We start from the raw sequence: 15,460 nt of genomic DNA, 5'->3' as shown, positions 1-15,460 counted from the left end.
TGAAGTGCCTCACCCATCACAGAGTTGGGATTAGTGCTGAGGCCTTTGACTCTACTTGAAAGCACCGCAGGCTGTGCCTTTCTCTTTGATGGAGCTGTTTGACCCATATCTGTTTTATGGAACATGCTCACTTTTGACTGTAGTTTTATATACAATGAAATCCCACAAGGTCCCAGTCCTGGGCCAGAGACTTTTAGATAATAAATAAGGAAAGCGTTGAGTCTCTCTAATTGTGGATTCACTTTCCCAACCCCATGTTTTCCCCATCCTTGTTCAGATCAACTTCACAAAGCTAGGACCTGAAATAGTGAGGAAGTCTGACTTTCACCTCTCAGTTTTGCTCCGGATTTCAGAAAGCTGGATACCCATTTCCTCCATTACAGTAAACAGTGGTTGTTAGATGATTATTAGTCTCAATAATGTGCACTGTAATTTAGTTGCTTAGTAAAAAAGTAAGTAATGGCTTCCTCGCGGTTCTAAAGAACAGATATCCCAACACATCTTTATCTGCTGTATATAATTTAGTCCTTTGCTTCTTGTGTGGAAGATAGATTTGGTTTAGTTTATTCCCTATAATTGAATCTTGAGCTGTTTCATTAAATTCCCAAATTACTGGTATATGAAGGCAGGGATTTAAAGACTGGCAAATGACAAGGTGCAATTTTTGTAAAAATGGAGCACTGTGAAATCACCCTCCTTCGTGTTTATAAAGAGCTTTGAAGAGGTGCAGAGTTGTCTGTGTTACCCTGATCCTAGGGTCCTGTGGCCGCTCCAGGCTATGCCAGCTGTCAGAAGGGAACCGTTACGATAGCTGAGGGTATCAAGGGTGCAGGAGGGTAGAGGGCAGCTCAGGCACACCATTTTCTCTGGCCAGGCCCCCTTCCCTTGGCTATTGATCCTGGGGTAGCACCTTCAGAGGCAATGGGGGAAAAAGTGGTATAAAGAGTTTATCTTTTAATTCCAGACCACTGAGAACTCTGCCAGGTAAGATAGTAAAGTGGCTAGTAAAGCAAGCAAAATGCTGGCTTGCATCCATAGATGCTTCTCAAGCAAATCCCAGGATGTTGTCCTCCCGTTGTACTCGGCCTTGGTGAGGCCACAGCTGGAGTCCTGCATCCAGTTTTGGGCTCCACAATTCAAAAAGGATGTGGAGAAGCTTGAGAGAGCCCAGAGGAGAGCCACACGCATGATCAGAGACCAGGAAAACAGACCTTATGATGCGAGGCTGAGAGCCATGGGACTCTTCAGCCTGGAAAAGCATAGGCTCAGGGGTGATCTGGTGGCCACCTATAAATTTATCAGGAGTACTCACCAGGATCTGGGGGAATGTCTATTCACCAGCGTGCCCCAAGGGATGACGAGGTTGAACAGTTATAAACTCCTGCAAGACCATTTCAGGCTGGACATAAGGAAGAATTTCTTTACTGTCCGAGCCCCCAAGGTCTGCAACAAACTCCCGCTGGATGTGGTTCAAGCACCTACACTGAACACCTTCAAGAGAAATTTGGATGCTTATCTTGCTGGGATCCTATGACCCCTGCTGACTTCCTGCCCCTCGGGTGGGGGGATGAACTCAATGATCTTCCGAGATCCCTTCCAGCCCTAGTGTCTATGAAATCTATGAAAATCCCTTGGGTCCTGAATCTGCTGTGTTTAGGATGGTTTTGCATTGGTGAAGTAGTATGTGCAAGGTCTTTCTGAGATAGCAGCGCACATGCTAAGGCTCTAGGTAGCTAGGTGTTTTTAAATTTTTTTACAACCTGACTACTTGGGTGCCCAGTCCCTTATGGTGACATTTTACCTCAATCTCCACTGAACCCTGTGAGAAGTCTGGCCTCTCAGCATTTACTAATTTGAGTAAATCACTTGAGTGAAGCATCCAAAAAGTGGCAGCATATTGACTGTGCTTACTGGTCCAGTCTCTTCCTGCACAAGGAGGCAGCAGCAGACGTTGGGTACTTGCACCTGTTGGCCCTTGAGGTGTCTTGCATACATGGGAGGATTAAAGAGGGATACACTGGCCATTTCCTGTGTTCTTCTAGTTGAAGTCCACATCGAAGAAAGACGAAGCCCAGAATGACAGGCAATGGCTCTGTCTGTACAAGTGTTTGCTACTTTTCTCATACCACATTCAGGGCAGCCAGAGAGCTTCCTTTACGTCTTTTTGCTTTGCAGCCTCAAAGGAGTATGTATTTGCATGTTTCAATCAACCCCAGAGAACTGTTAAAGTAATTAAAAATTGCCTTTAGAAACTTTCAGGGGAAAAATGAGAATAGGAACAACGTCAGTTAGCACTGGCTCTAGGATTGGAGGCAAACAAGTGTGACTTACGGCCCAATCAGTGCAAAAGGGTGAAGGATGCTCTTAGCTCCACAATGTGTTCTTGTGGAATTAGGTTCCTAGTTACAAGGGCTGCCTGCAAACAACAGAGGGGTTTATTACAGGTCTGCTCCAAAGCCTGTTGAAATTATTACACAGAATCCAATAGCTTGGCTTTGTAATTGTGACCGAAAAACTAACAAGAAGCATAAAATCATCCCTCCTATCTTTAAAAGGACTTAAATGACCATTGTAAAGGACTTAAATGACCATTGTTCCAGTAGTGCCTGAGTGCATCCTTCGTGGCTGAGACTGGAATGGATACAGAAAATGAATTCCTGTGTCATGCTTTGCAGTGGGGTTTCCCAGCCGGTCAGGAGCTCACTGAGAGGGAAGGCGTGCAGATGCATTCACTGCTCTGGTTTGTGCTGTATCAGTTCTGTGCACCGGGGACTTGGATGTACAGTGTTGTCAACGTATCATTTGTGCTAACATTTCCTTTCAGTATTTATGGGGAAAATCAGCAAAGTCCACCAGAAACCATGGTATTGCACCTATACATTAATATGTGGGTTTCACAGAAAAGATTCTGGGGAGAGTATTTTAACATCTCTTGTAAGTTGTTGGCCCTGGGATTGTTATAAAGGGCTCCCAGAGAGGCCCTTGCTGTGACGTCGCTGCTGCGCCAGCCCTAACCACCTCATGAGACCTGGTAAGACCCAGCAAAGCAAACACCGTCAAGGCTGACCCTCTTACCTGGACCCTTCAACTCCCGCCTCCCTGTCCAGCTCTCTGAATGTCTGATGCTATCAGAGGAAATCAGATCTAGTAATGCACAGATTATTTTATAGTTATTGAAACAACAGCAAGAAAAAAAGAGGTTTATAATAGCAATAACAGCCTTGGCCTGGGGCATTTCCTGGGGAATTAATGCCCATCTGAGTCGGTGCTCCCAGCTAATCGTTAGTCCTCAGGAAATAGCCTCAATAATTATTGTTCCTTCGGATATTTTGTTAAATGTGCTTTTAATTTTGACTGATACCAAACCCCTGTGACTTCCGCTTGAAGGGAGAAGAGAGGAATAGCATCTTCTGGTTGCGCATAGTAAAGGCAGTGATTTAGCGGTCTTGAATCAATGATGTTTTCAGCTGCACATGCGGCCTGGAACAAGCAGCCACACGGAGCCTGTAAGAGCTACTCACTGCTGAGAAGACTGCGCTGAGATCTAGGATGGGTCTCGACAAACGCAGAGGATAAGAAAGTAACCCATGGTGCCATGTGCTAGAGAGGAAGGCAGCACTTCCATGGGACGATGCTGTTACATAAGGGGATGTCCACACCATATCCCTGTTCTCATGTGCCAGACCCAGAAAGGTAGTTGTGGAGCCATTCTGCAGGTGTGCCTAACATGCTCTTGAGCATCAGCTTCTGGTGTGCTTGAGTGTGACAGAGAGAGAGACCCCCAGAATAGTTTCACTGCCGCATTTCTACATTTGGCACAGGCAAGGAAGAGAGGTGGGCAGGGCTTGCCATGGGACTCCCTTCCTCGGGAAGGCTGATTATAGACATACTCAAGGGGCAGATGGAGTATCTGCCAAATAGATATAGACACTGATTCAGCAAAGTACACTGAAGCCAATGGCATTTAAACACATGCAGAATTTGGCTTGCTGAAGCGGCTTGCTGAACCAGGACCCTGGGGCAGCATTAAAGGATGCAAGACCAATCTGACTGTCTTTACACCCATCCCACATCCCCTCTCCACCTTCATGGTGGAAAAAATGGACCTATGTTGAGGTCTTTAGCCTTTCACTTCAGAGACCTAGGTTTGATTCCCTGCCCTGCTATCGACTTCAGGTGTGACCCAAGTCACTTAGGTGTTAGATGGGCTGATGCTGAGGGTGCTTGTGCCTAACCTGTAGGGCCCCAGATCCAGAAAGAGACTCTGCAAACCCAGGTTAGATGACTATGTTCCCTTCACATTAAAAATGAAGAGTCAAGCACCCAAGGCCAGGATTCACAAGAGCCAGCGTAGGGGCACGGGGACACTTAAGACAATCTATACCAAACACTGGCTCCTGGGTAGGAGCAAGGCTTATGCTCTGCTCCCTGCCCCTGGTGCTGCTTCTACATTTTATCTGATGACTGTTTAAAACAAAATGTTTAAGTAGCTCCAGAGGCAGGGACAGGAGCGCAAAACCCAGCCAAGGACTACAACATTGCACTTCCTCTTGCTGATTGTTCTCTCTATGGCCCCTAAACATTTGCATTCCTTTCAGCCTAATGGCCCTACAAAGTGAGGGGTGGAGAGTACCATCAGACCAGCTTAGCCCAGAGTTTCCTAGAATTGTGATTTGCCTGCAGAGCCATCAGTCTCCACAGCCCCAAGAGAAAATGCACCACCAGTTAGTAGAGTAGTTGCAATGCAATAATCACCATCGCTTGCTGATGAACGGATGCCATCTCCTGATTTGCCATCCACTGGGATGTGGACAGGCACCACCAACTTCTGTCATATCATCTATCCAGAAGCCACCAGATCCTCTCAAGTTACTTGGAGCATTAATTGATCCCAAACAGGTCAGAGGTTCTGTATCCACTTACCAATCCCTTGAGCCATTCAGTTATCAATTATTAATTACCAGTTTGTGTTCATAGACAAAAGACCTTTCTTTTAAACTTTAAGTTTGGGTTTGAAGTCCACCCTCCTCCCTCCACATACAGACTATAAAGATACTGCTCTGAATATATATTGTACTCCACAAATAGAAATATGCAGAGGCATGGATCTTCTCACAGCAAGGTCTATGGCCCTTTATCCATTAGCAAGAGTTTTCCTTCAATGAGAATTGATTTCTATTATTTATAATTCAGTTGCAAACAGATATTGAATGCCTTTTCTATTAGTTTCCCATGTTTTCTCATTATTTTATGTTGTCTTTTTACTATGATGTCACACACTTTTGATTTTTAACAGATATCTTTTATGTATTGTATTTACTTGAACTAAATTGTAAGTTATTTTTTTAAGACAAGGATATCTGGCTAAACTCACCGTTGTAGTGTGCCTGCGTGTGAATGCAGATGTGTAAGTTCATTGGAGCAGAGGCTGTCTTTTTGCTTTATATCTGTAATACCTTTAACAGTGGTTCTGTCAGGGACTGGGGTCTGTGATGCATAAGTATATGCATTATATTAAATATAATATATACTAATAATAGGGTTTTCAAACATGACATGATTTTAGGGCACTTCTGTGTTTGGATGCTAAACTTCAGACTGCCTAGGGGGTCCGATTTTCAGAAAATGCTGGCTACCCACCCCTTTAGTGTATCTCCAGTAAGGCATCTCATCTACACCCTTTTACTTGACCCATGGGAATGGTCATCCTCGACAGTGAGGGATCACTGCTGACAAGTAGGGCACTCAGAAGGGAACACCTCCCCAAATCATTTATCACTTATCTAAAGTCAAAACCTTGGCCAGTGGTGATTTATCTGATTCTAGAGAGGAAAACCAGAGTCTGTTTTTGTAAAAATGGTATCTTTGCTGTGCAAAAAGACCTGTTTTGGGAGATGCTTGCTGGGTGACTAGATTGCCTACGTGCCAGGTCTGCAGTAGGATTACAGGGAGTCCAGGCAGTGTCTTAAATACTGATAGAGTAGTAAATGTAGCTCATAACTGCCAGTGGAGCCCAAAGGTTCAGTTACCATCATCGAACCAAATGAGAAGCTGTCTATATAGGCTGGTACAGAGGGGGATGAATTATTGGCTAAAAACCCATCCAGTTTAAGATCACTCACCAGATGGGGAAAGTAGATGGGAAAGTGCAGAAAAGAGAAGGGCAAAGGGAAACTGGCAAAAAAGGAAGAGAAACCATATGTTTTCCTTTCACTCTAGCTCCAATCTATGCTTTTTATGAAGTGTGTTAAAAGAATGATCTATGGAACTGATGCATCACATTTTTTTAAAATTAAGCCCATGTGTGTACATAAATGGAGCGATTGTAAAAGCAAGGCGTTAACCCTATTGGCCAGGAAGTTGTGCTAGTGCAGATTGGTTTTGCTCATTTCCAGGCCGTGTATTAACTTGAAAGCGATACGCAGACATGAAGTTAATGCCTACACACAATGGTACCACACCTGGATACTGAAGTCCAAAGGCAAGTCTTGGGGGAATATGTGAAGAAGGAATCATTTTCTCTGGGCTTTGAAATCCCAGTCCTAAGGAATATCTAGTCTAATTTCCTGTTTAATATAGTCACTTCATTATTTATATAGTGTCAGTGGCAGCATGTCAAGTGGGTAAAGTTGAAGTCAACTGGTGAAATCCTGGCTCTAGTTAAGTCAATGGAAGATTTCTTGGCTCTTTTCTCTCATGGTACAAACACACTTCAATCTCTCTCCCATCTTAAAAAAATCCCATTTCCCTCTAAAATTGCTGATCCTTTCTCCTTTTGCTTTCATTTCTAGGCTCACTGGATGTACTGCTTATGATGTCTGTCTGACCCCCCCAAGACTTTCTCCACCCTGGATTCCAGCCCTCGCACTCCTCTGAAACCACTTTTGTCCATCTCTTCCAAGCCAAATTCCATCCTCATTCTCCCTGACCCATCAACTTCCTTCAGTGCAGCTAACCCATGGCCTTCTTGACATCAGTTCTTTCCTGGCTTCTTTGCCTCCATTTTTTCTGGTTCTCCTCCCACTTTCCTAATGATTCCTTCAAGTGTGTCCTTTGATGGATCTTCCTCATACCCAATCCAGTTTTCTTTGCGGATAACTATGTCTTTGCTCTGCTTTTTTTCTCCAACTGTGCTTTTTCTCTGAGAAATCTTATCTGCAAGCACAAATTCAACAAGTGTTTCCAGGAGGATAACTCACGGATCTGCCTTTCTACTCCCACTCTGTCTCCGGTCCATACAAACATCATCACTTGCCTCTTCATGGGTGACCTCAATTTCAACATGCCTAAAACAGTTCTTCAGCTCCCTCACCAAAACTCCCCTTGATTCCTCCTCCTCCTCCTCCATTAATTTAGGACAACATCACCATCCTGTCTATCACTCAGAACTGCAACCTGGATACCACTTCAACTTGGATAGCTCTCCTGGTCCTCATGTGCAGGCTACATCGAAGTCTTGCAGTTTTATTCAGCATATCATAGCTCTGATAAGGTCTTTCATAATCATTCACACTGCTGAAACTCTCATCTGGGCTGTCATTTCACATCTCGATGCTGCATAGGTATCTCTGGCTGTGGCAAAAGTATTCTTATCCTACCGCTATCCATCCAGAAAGGATACCACAAAGATTGTTTTCCGAGCTTATTGCTCTAAGCATCTCTTCCTGTGTGTCCCTCCAATCACTTCCGCTTTTATATTGTATCCGATACAAGTGGAGTGACTTCATAATTCCTTTTGGCACATCCCAACCCTACTCATCATCTTGTTCTCTGTTGAGAAGCTGAATCCCAGCTCCACAGGGCTGACAGTGCCAGTCCTCATCATCCACTTGTTAATTCAAACAAGCACCTTCATGCTGTCTCTGAGGCTGTCCCTCATGCTTGGAAGTTATCCTCATGCAAAGACTCATAACACTTAAAAATCAGCCATGCTAATTCAGCCTTTAGGGTCTATGGTCACAAACCCATCCTAATTACATTTCTAAAAAGCCCACAGAACAAAGAAAAACCATACAGTACAGCTCCCTTAGCTCCCTCGGTACAATACAGCTCCCATGTTACACTTTGTTATATAGTATTCATCCAGTTAGCCCATCTATCATGGACAGCACAGGTAGTGCCTTTTGGTGGTCTAGACAGGAAGCCAGCATGGTTACCTTGGATAAGCAAACAAATGCCATGAATAGATAATAAACAAAGCTCTTAATGCAAAGCTTACCAGGTCAGATGTGCCACGGGGCAGAGAGAGCCTAAAGCTTTATAATCATTTCTACTCCTGGTGTGGATGATGGCATAGGTGATAGAAAGGTGCATGTCATTGGCCTCTTCTCAGCTCAGATCAAGTGTAGTCCTATGCTTGCCGAGCAAGGGAAACACCGTGGCCGTGGAGGTGGTCTTCCTAGTCGCTCCCGGGGAGACCGTTCTCCTGGCATGGGGATAGTACCTGCTAAGGTGATGTATAGTAAACCTCCCACTTAGCTCCTGGAGTGGGAAGGTCTTGGCTTTATGGCCACTTTATGGAAATGGGAGACTCCTCCCTAGCTTGCTCCTTGGGACCGTATGGTTGGGGGCAAGCGAAACTAGGGGGCATCTGAACCCCAAGTCTCCAGGCTTGGGCCTGCAAGTAGGATGCCCACCAAAAGTTTTGGAAACATCTGAAGCCCCAGATAGGGGTGGAGGATGTTTGCCAGTAGTAGGGCCACTTATGTTTCTGGACTGACTCGTGGATTTGGAATTTGTTTTGGCTAATTTGGCTGGGAATACGGAAAAAAAATGTCATCATTGCTGACTATGCAGCTTGCTGGCTTTGCATTGATCTCACTGTAGGGTGGAGCTGGCCTGTAATCTCGCTGGCTGCTCTTTAAAACACCAGGTGGCTGTAGGGAATGTCTTCAGATAGACCATGGCTTGTGTGCCTTGGGGACCGTTCTCCCTCTTGACATTTGCTGGGGTGACACAGCGATGGAAGTGGTGGAAGGACCACCCAGTAACCAGGGGAAGATCAGGGAAGAAAAATAGTTTGTGCATGTGCAACAGGGCTGTGTAATCGTGTCGTTCGATCGCATTGTCTGTCTCTGAGAATCCTTTCTGCTTCTCCTTCTAGAGAATCCTGAGCGCGCTGCCCTGTATTTTGTCTCTGGAGTGTGCATCGGCCTGGTGTTGACTCTGGCAGCCTTGGTGCTGAGGGTGTCCTGCCGAACAGACTGCAAACAATCCCCGGTGAAAAAGCCGTCCCGCGATCGGGATAGCGACAGTGACAGCAGTGACAGCGACGACGACTCGGACACCACGTCAGACCTGTCAGCTCGCAGGCACCGCAGGTTCGAAAGGACTTTGAACATGAATGTCTTCACCTCAGCAGAGGAGCTGGAGAGGGCTCAGAGGCTGGAAGAGCGGGAGCGCATCATCCGGGAGATATGGATGAATGGGCAACCGGATATTCCAGGGACCAGGAGCCTGAACCGTTATTACTGAGTGCTGGGACATCCTATGGGCTGGGACTGCAGCCTCGGTCTTCTCTGAGTGTGCTCAAGAGGGAAGGAGGAGTGGACTGGAGTCCTCCCTTTTTGGTTCAGAACAGCTAACAGGAGCAGTATGGATGGACAGCAATAAAGCTTTCACCTTCCACTATCCCCTGACCTCTTGCTATTGACACCTAGGAAATACACCCTTGTCTCTCTGATATCTCCCTTCTGCAGAGGTGAATGCCAACTTCTTCTCTTGTTGTTCTGCCATAGGTGGGAGGCAAGTGTTCAAAACCTCCCATTTCTAGGAAGATGAATCCAACATGCAACGGTACGGATGCTGCTCTTGTGGTTGGGAGAGGAATTGCCGTGTGTTTTGATTTCCCGAGAATTTCAGGAGAATCATGAACAAACTTCCTTGAGCTTATGTGTCTGCTGAAGGAATGATGCTATGGGGTGGGAGCAGCAAAAGGCTGAAGTGCAAGTATCTTGTGACTCGGGAAGCCATGAGATTAACCTAGTTAAAAATGTGACTTCAGGAGAACCGGGGATTCTTCCACCACCTCATCTCGGTGCTCAGACTTTTGGCAACATAGCTGTTATTTAAGGCGGTGTTTTAAACTTGCTTTTCAGTGGCAGGATTTTTTTACTGACACCTCAGGGATAAAATCCTATTATTTTTTTGAGTACGCTTCCCCCTTCCATCCACCGCAACCAACCCAGCCCACTCCCAACAGCGAAACTATGGTATTACAAGAGACGTGTCAGTGATGGGTGAAATGTTATCAACCTCAAAGAGGCTGAAAGGGGTTTTGTTTGTTTTAAATATATATATATATATATTTGAAGATGCTGCACAGCAATGTGCCTTATTCTTTTTTGTTGTTAAACTCTGATTTTCCTATGGGCGGTGATGCACAATATTTTATATATTTTATTACAAAAGAAAAAAAAAAGAAAAAGTTTGTATTTGCCAGAGGAGAATGGAGACAAAAAGAGGCCAAATATGACATCAAGTTGGGAAATAAATGCTAAATAAACTCTGCATTGTGATCTCTGTTTTAATTTGGTTCCCTGCTGCCTCTTGCTTTTGCTGCAGTAAGAAACTTTGGAATAGCAACAAGCTTTTGCTGCTATTCAAGGCTAATGCAGATAAATCCTGTGAATGTCTTGTACTCCCTTGAACTGTGCACACTGTTTCCATTGTTCCCCGTTTCGGTGGTGAGCACCTTCAGGAGCCCAGTAGCAACAATGGAAACATACTCATTGATTTCAAGATGCTTTGAATACAGCCCGAAGACTCCTGTGCTTGAGAGTGTCTTATAGCAACTGTTAAATGAATAAAAACACTTCAGAAAAGTGCCCTCCCCACATACCATTCATTAGCACGTTGGTACAAGCCGGTTGTTATTATCTGGCTTGGGTATGCCTTCATTGCAAAATTACCTGGGGCTCAAACTTTTATGTTGCCCCCACCTCCACTCCTACCCACACATGAGATCCTCCCCAGTGAGTTTAGTGGTGCTTTTGCTGTGGGCTAACTGGTCCAGTTGGGGCAGAGCATTTCCCAGGTGTGGAGACTTTGTGCTGTTTTCACTGGGGCCCCAGACAGACATTGCAGGTAATATGGGATTAACCTGTTAATTGCATCTTAACTAGTAACCTGATTGCATGTTCAGGGAATCAAAGGCACCACAGAAAGGGAAACTAGCCAAAAAAAAAAATGTATCCAAAAATAGGTGACATTTTTGGTGTTGGTTTCCATCATGCCTTAAATTGCATACATGGTAGGGTTAGGACCACACCAGGGTCTCGAACTGGCCCTGGTGTGGTGTCTGCTGGCCAATGATCAGTTAAGCTGGGCACTCAGCTTTCAATTTGTTGGGGCAGAGGGAACCCAGTGTCATGATCCCCTTGCACTGGCAAGTGGGGTACAATTTGGATCTGCTCGCCAATCCGAAAATCATGTGTCCCATCATGCACATGCGGCATGGCAAGAAGTGCGATGGTAGGAATCGGAAATCAGATCCCATCCACCGGCAGCCTGAGGCAGACAAACCATCCACTGGGCAGTAGGCGCATCGGGTCAGTCCTTCAGTTCATTCCCACACTTCCCCTCTGGGTGCCCAGGAGGACAGGTGAGTCCCTCCCGACAATTCATTGGGAAGGATCGTAAAGCTGCATCAAGGATCATACTGCACTGCAAAGAACCATGGGGCGCACCCTCAGAGGTTACAGCAACAGGTGACTGCCACGTCAGTACCAGCGAGGACGCTAACTCCAGTCGAGCTTTGCAGTGTGGCTAGTCACGCTCAGGCCAGGCTAATAGGGGTACTCATCCCTGTGTGAAGCTGCCTGAGTTAACCTTGCAGTGAAGACATACCCGGGGAGGATGGTCTAAAGCACCTAAGTGACTAAGGGCGTGACTACACTGAAAGCTAGTGGCACCACCCAGGTTGCTATCAAGCTGAGCCATGATTTGTTCTTTCCTATTTGCATAGCATCAAGTAGCTGGCTCCTGCACATGGCTGCAAGACACGTCCCATGCTCCTTTGCATCCTGCAAAGTGGAGTCTATCTAGTAGTCTGAGGGCTACTTGTCTCTCCCAAGACATTGTTGCTCCTAAACCCCATGGGTGTGCTTGAACAAGCTACCCTAAGGGCATGTCTGTACTGCTACCTAGGACTGTTGCTAGGCCTGGCTTCTAGCCCAAACCTTGTGACCGTTCACATTAAAAGCTTGCTCCTGGCAACTTTTCACACCCCCAGGCCTGTGGAACGTGGTGTGAGGCTAGGGTTCCCTCTATCCCCTCCCTTTGCAGATCGTACTATATCCCCCCACACCAAGTGGTGCAGGGGTCTAGCACGGGAAATTTTGCTAGCACCTGACACCTGGTTCTTCTGTACCCTAGGTCTCTGCTGTCTGTAATTGCAGCCAAGCACAGGAGGTGAGAGAAGTAGTTAGGCGAGTGATTCCTAGAAGGGCTTTGTCGGGTCCTCCTGCTACTTGCGTCTCCCTCTGTGCTTGTGCAGCTCTGGCAAGAGACATGTAGGCAGGATGGGGCAGCTCACGAGGCGCTGGCTAGGTAAGGGCAGCCTTCCCAGTGCACCCCAAATAATAGCCTCTTCTGAGGGCATGAAGCCTCTGTGCAACATGCCAATAGTGTAATCACCTATTCACCTGCTCAGACAAAGCACTGGGCCCTCCTAATTCCCACTGGATCTCTGGGGGAAGGCATACAGACACTTGCAGCAGGCACTTGCCACATTACAGGGTTGGGCCTAAAGTACAAGGTATAGTTTTCGTGCTGGGCAACACACTAGCTCAAACACTGTGATCATGGGACCCACATCAGTAGTATACATAGGGGTTGGCATCCTGTCTGCTAGTTAAAGCACTGGGTGTTGCAATGGAGCCCCCTGACCCCCACTCCATATCTAAGGTCCTTGGTTAGCATGGAGTAAGTGGCCCCTTAAAGCTATAGGTCTGGCTGTACAAAGATGGAGGCAGGAAGATATTAGCTAGTGGCTTCCTGGTTATTAGAGAGGCTGGAGGTCTCTGAGCAGCGAGCTGTGCCTTATTGCTCCTAGCAGGGCTAGAGGCAAGGGGAGCAGGAGGCTGGGGCGTTGCAGAGCACGAGGGCAAAGGCACTGCTGAGTCAGGCTGTTGAGTACACGCAGTACAGCGTGCACGACTGTCGGCTTATTGGTGACAGCACAAGCGAGGAGCTGACTCTTGTGGCCCTGGTGGATGAGCAACCTACCAGCCAGCCTGTGTGGTGTCCCGCACACGGTGTAAAATATGCTTGTCTGTGGGCTGTGTAAGCCTCAGATGAGAACTCCTTATTTATTGGAATAGGACTGTTGAAGTCAATGAAATGATGGCCACGTAACTGGAGATAATCACGCTTTATCTTAATTCACTCATTTAAGAGAGTGGTTTTTAAAGGATGGAGGGAGGAGGCAGTCTGACCCTGATAAGCGTGAGCAGTTTCTGCAACATCTCAATTTACACCGCAGGCCCAGACTATCTGCCTGTGATACATGCCAACATTTGGAAAGACAGCAGAAGCTTATTTGATGCCAGTAAGATCCCTGATGCGTCTTTCTGCCGGGGGTGAGTCCTTCAGCTCATTCCCACTTACGCTGTCATCCCAGTTTCTAAGCACAGACCTCTTACGCAGCGTTGTGCTCAATGTACCCTGAAAATCGAGGTAATGTGATGTTTGTTGCTTTTCCCATGTCTACCCTGGTGTTAATATCCACGAAGAATTCCACCAAGTTAATGAGGCATGGCTTTCCCTTCCTGAAACCGGAGTGGCTCTACTTAACCCCTTGGCTGCCATGCTTCTTGGTGCCCCAGGGGCTTCGGAAATAAAGCAAGCCCCTGTTTAGCTCTTGGGACATCCCAATGTAAATCATAAGCTCTCAGAGCTGCGGGGATATGAATTTCCTGTTTTGTGGCATGAGCATTTTACAGTTTGAGGCACCTTCAGAAGTTAACCACATTATACTTTCCTCCTGTTCCTAGTTGTTACTTAAGCTTCCTCCATGGTGAATTCATAACAGTCTGACCGGAGCTGCTCATGTCCTTAGGCAACCTGAAAAATCCAAAATTGCTAGATATTATCTGAATGGCTTAGATTTTTCTCCTTGCACTTCCCCCCCCCGTCTTTATATTCAGTGTGTTTTGACTCGAGACTTAATCATGTTTCAGATTAAGTCCCCCCTCCTTCCCTCCAATGCCACCCTAAATGGCTTTCCTTTGTGGCTTTGGTTAATGCTGTGACTAAAGCAAGTGCTGTAGCAAGCATGAATATATATATATATATATATATATATATATATAGTATGAACAGGCTCCCTCTTTCTGAGAGAAATCTGTGGCTGTGAAAATGGCCAAATGCAGAGCAATGGAGCCTGAAATCACTGATCCATAGGGCAGATATGGTGCGGGCAGCAGCAGCGGGAATTGTCTTTGCTTGCAGCACTGCACTATACAGCCTTTTACCTCTGAGCTCCACTGCAGGTTCGTCGTGCCTGAGAGTCGTTCCCCTGTTGAGGGCTTGAGATGCAATGGATGCAAGTCGATGCTCTCCCTGGCGACTAGCTCGCTCCTTAGCAGGGTCAAATTGTGGATCCGACCGCCCATAGGGCAGAAGAGGGCCGAGAGCTTTCACAGAAGAATGGAGGAGTCCCAAGGTTTCCTCTCGGAGCTCATTTGGTGCCGAGGCAGAATGTGCTCCCTACTTGGATGAAGTGAGGCGCAGGCCCTGAAACGCCTCGCTTTCCCGAGGCCAGATGGGTGCCTGTCCTCCCCAGCCTGCTGGCAGCAGCACTGCAGAGGAAGCGCTCTGTCGGGTGATGTGCCACAGCACCGAGCTGCTCCAGTCACAGCATTCGTGGGTGCAATTAGTGGGGTCTTCCTGCCCACCCCACTGCCCCCCAAGCACAGAACCATCATTGCACCAAGCAGCTTTCCCGGGGAATGAGGCCACAGGGCAGCCCCCTCCTTCCATCGACAGCCTAGCAAGCCTAATCCAGGCTCCCCCTTGTTCCCTATAGCAGTGCTGTTCATGGGCTGGGAAGGGTTAAACTATGGCCCCTGTGCTCCTAGGTTGGGCATTGCTCCTTACTTTACTCTTGCCGCTGTCACTGGTGTCCCTGCTCCCCATCCCTCCTCCCTCTTCCACTCTCTGCTTCCCCCCAGGGGCAGCATGGATTAGGACAGCCCATGGGGCTCAGGGAGCCCAGGGTCAAAGGGCTTGTGGGGACGCCATACAGTATAGCTGGAGTCATGCCTGCCTGTGCAGGCATACATCATGGTGTGGTACATCTGGACATCAGGGCTTGCACTGCACATCAGGGCCTGTGCCATGTGCTGGAGGAGGGTGGGGGGGCGGTGTTAGGGCTGGGCTTGCATGGTGCAGTGGTGGAGAGGTGGGGCTTGCACAGTGCTTTGGAGACCAGGCAATGCAGTGAGGAGAGGGGGCCCAT

At 47.0% G+C, this 15,460-nt stretch overlaps 1 protein-coding gene across 2 annotated transcripts in view; it reads left to right on the top strand.

The window, feature by feature from the left end:
* EVA1A (eva-1 homolog A, regulator of programmed cell death) overlaps positions 1-10,509 on the top strand; it is a 310,552-nt gene extending 300,043 nt beyond the window's left edge. For both annotated transcript variants that reach the window (XM_019480988.2, XM_019481047.2), the window contains exon 8: positions 9,104-10,509. In XM_019480988.2, coding sequence (XP_019336533.1) covers positions 9,104-9,474 — 371 coding nt within the window. In that variant the 3' untranslated portion in view covers positions 9,475-10,509. The remainder of the gene's footprint in view (positions 1-9,103) is intronic.
* Positions 10,510-15,460: the final 4,951 nt, after the last annotated feature.

This window comes from Alligator mississippiensis, chromosome 1 (assembly GCF_030867095.1).
Source record: "Alligator mississippiensis isolate rAllMis1 chromosome 1, rAllMis1, whole genome shotgun sequence".
NCBI lineage: Eukaryota > Metazoa > Chordata > Crocodylia > Alligatoridae > Alligator > Alligator mississippiensis.
This window is presented reverse-complemented; position numbering and strand designations above follow the sequence as displayed.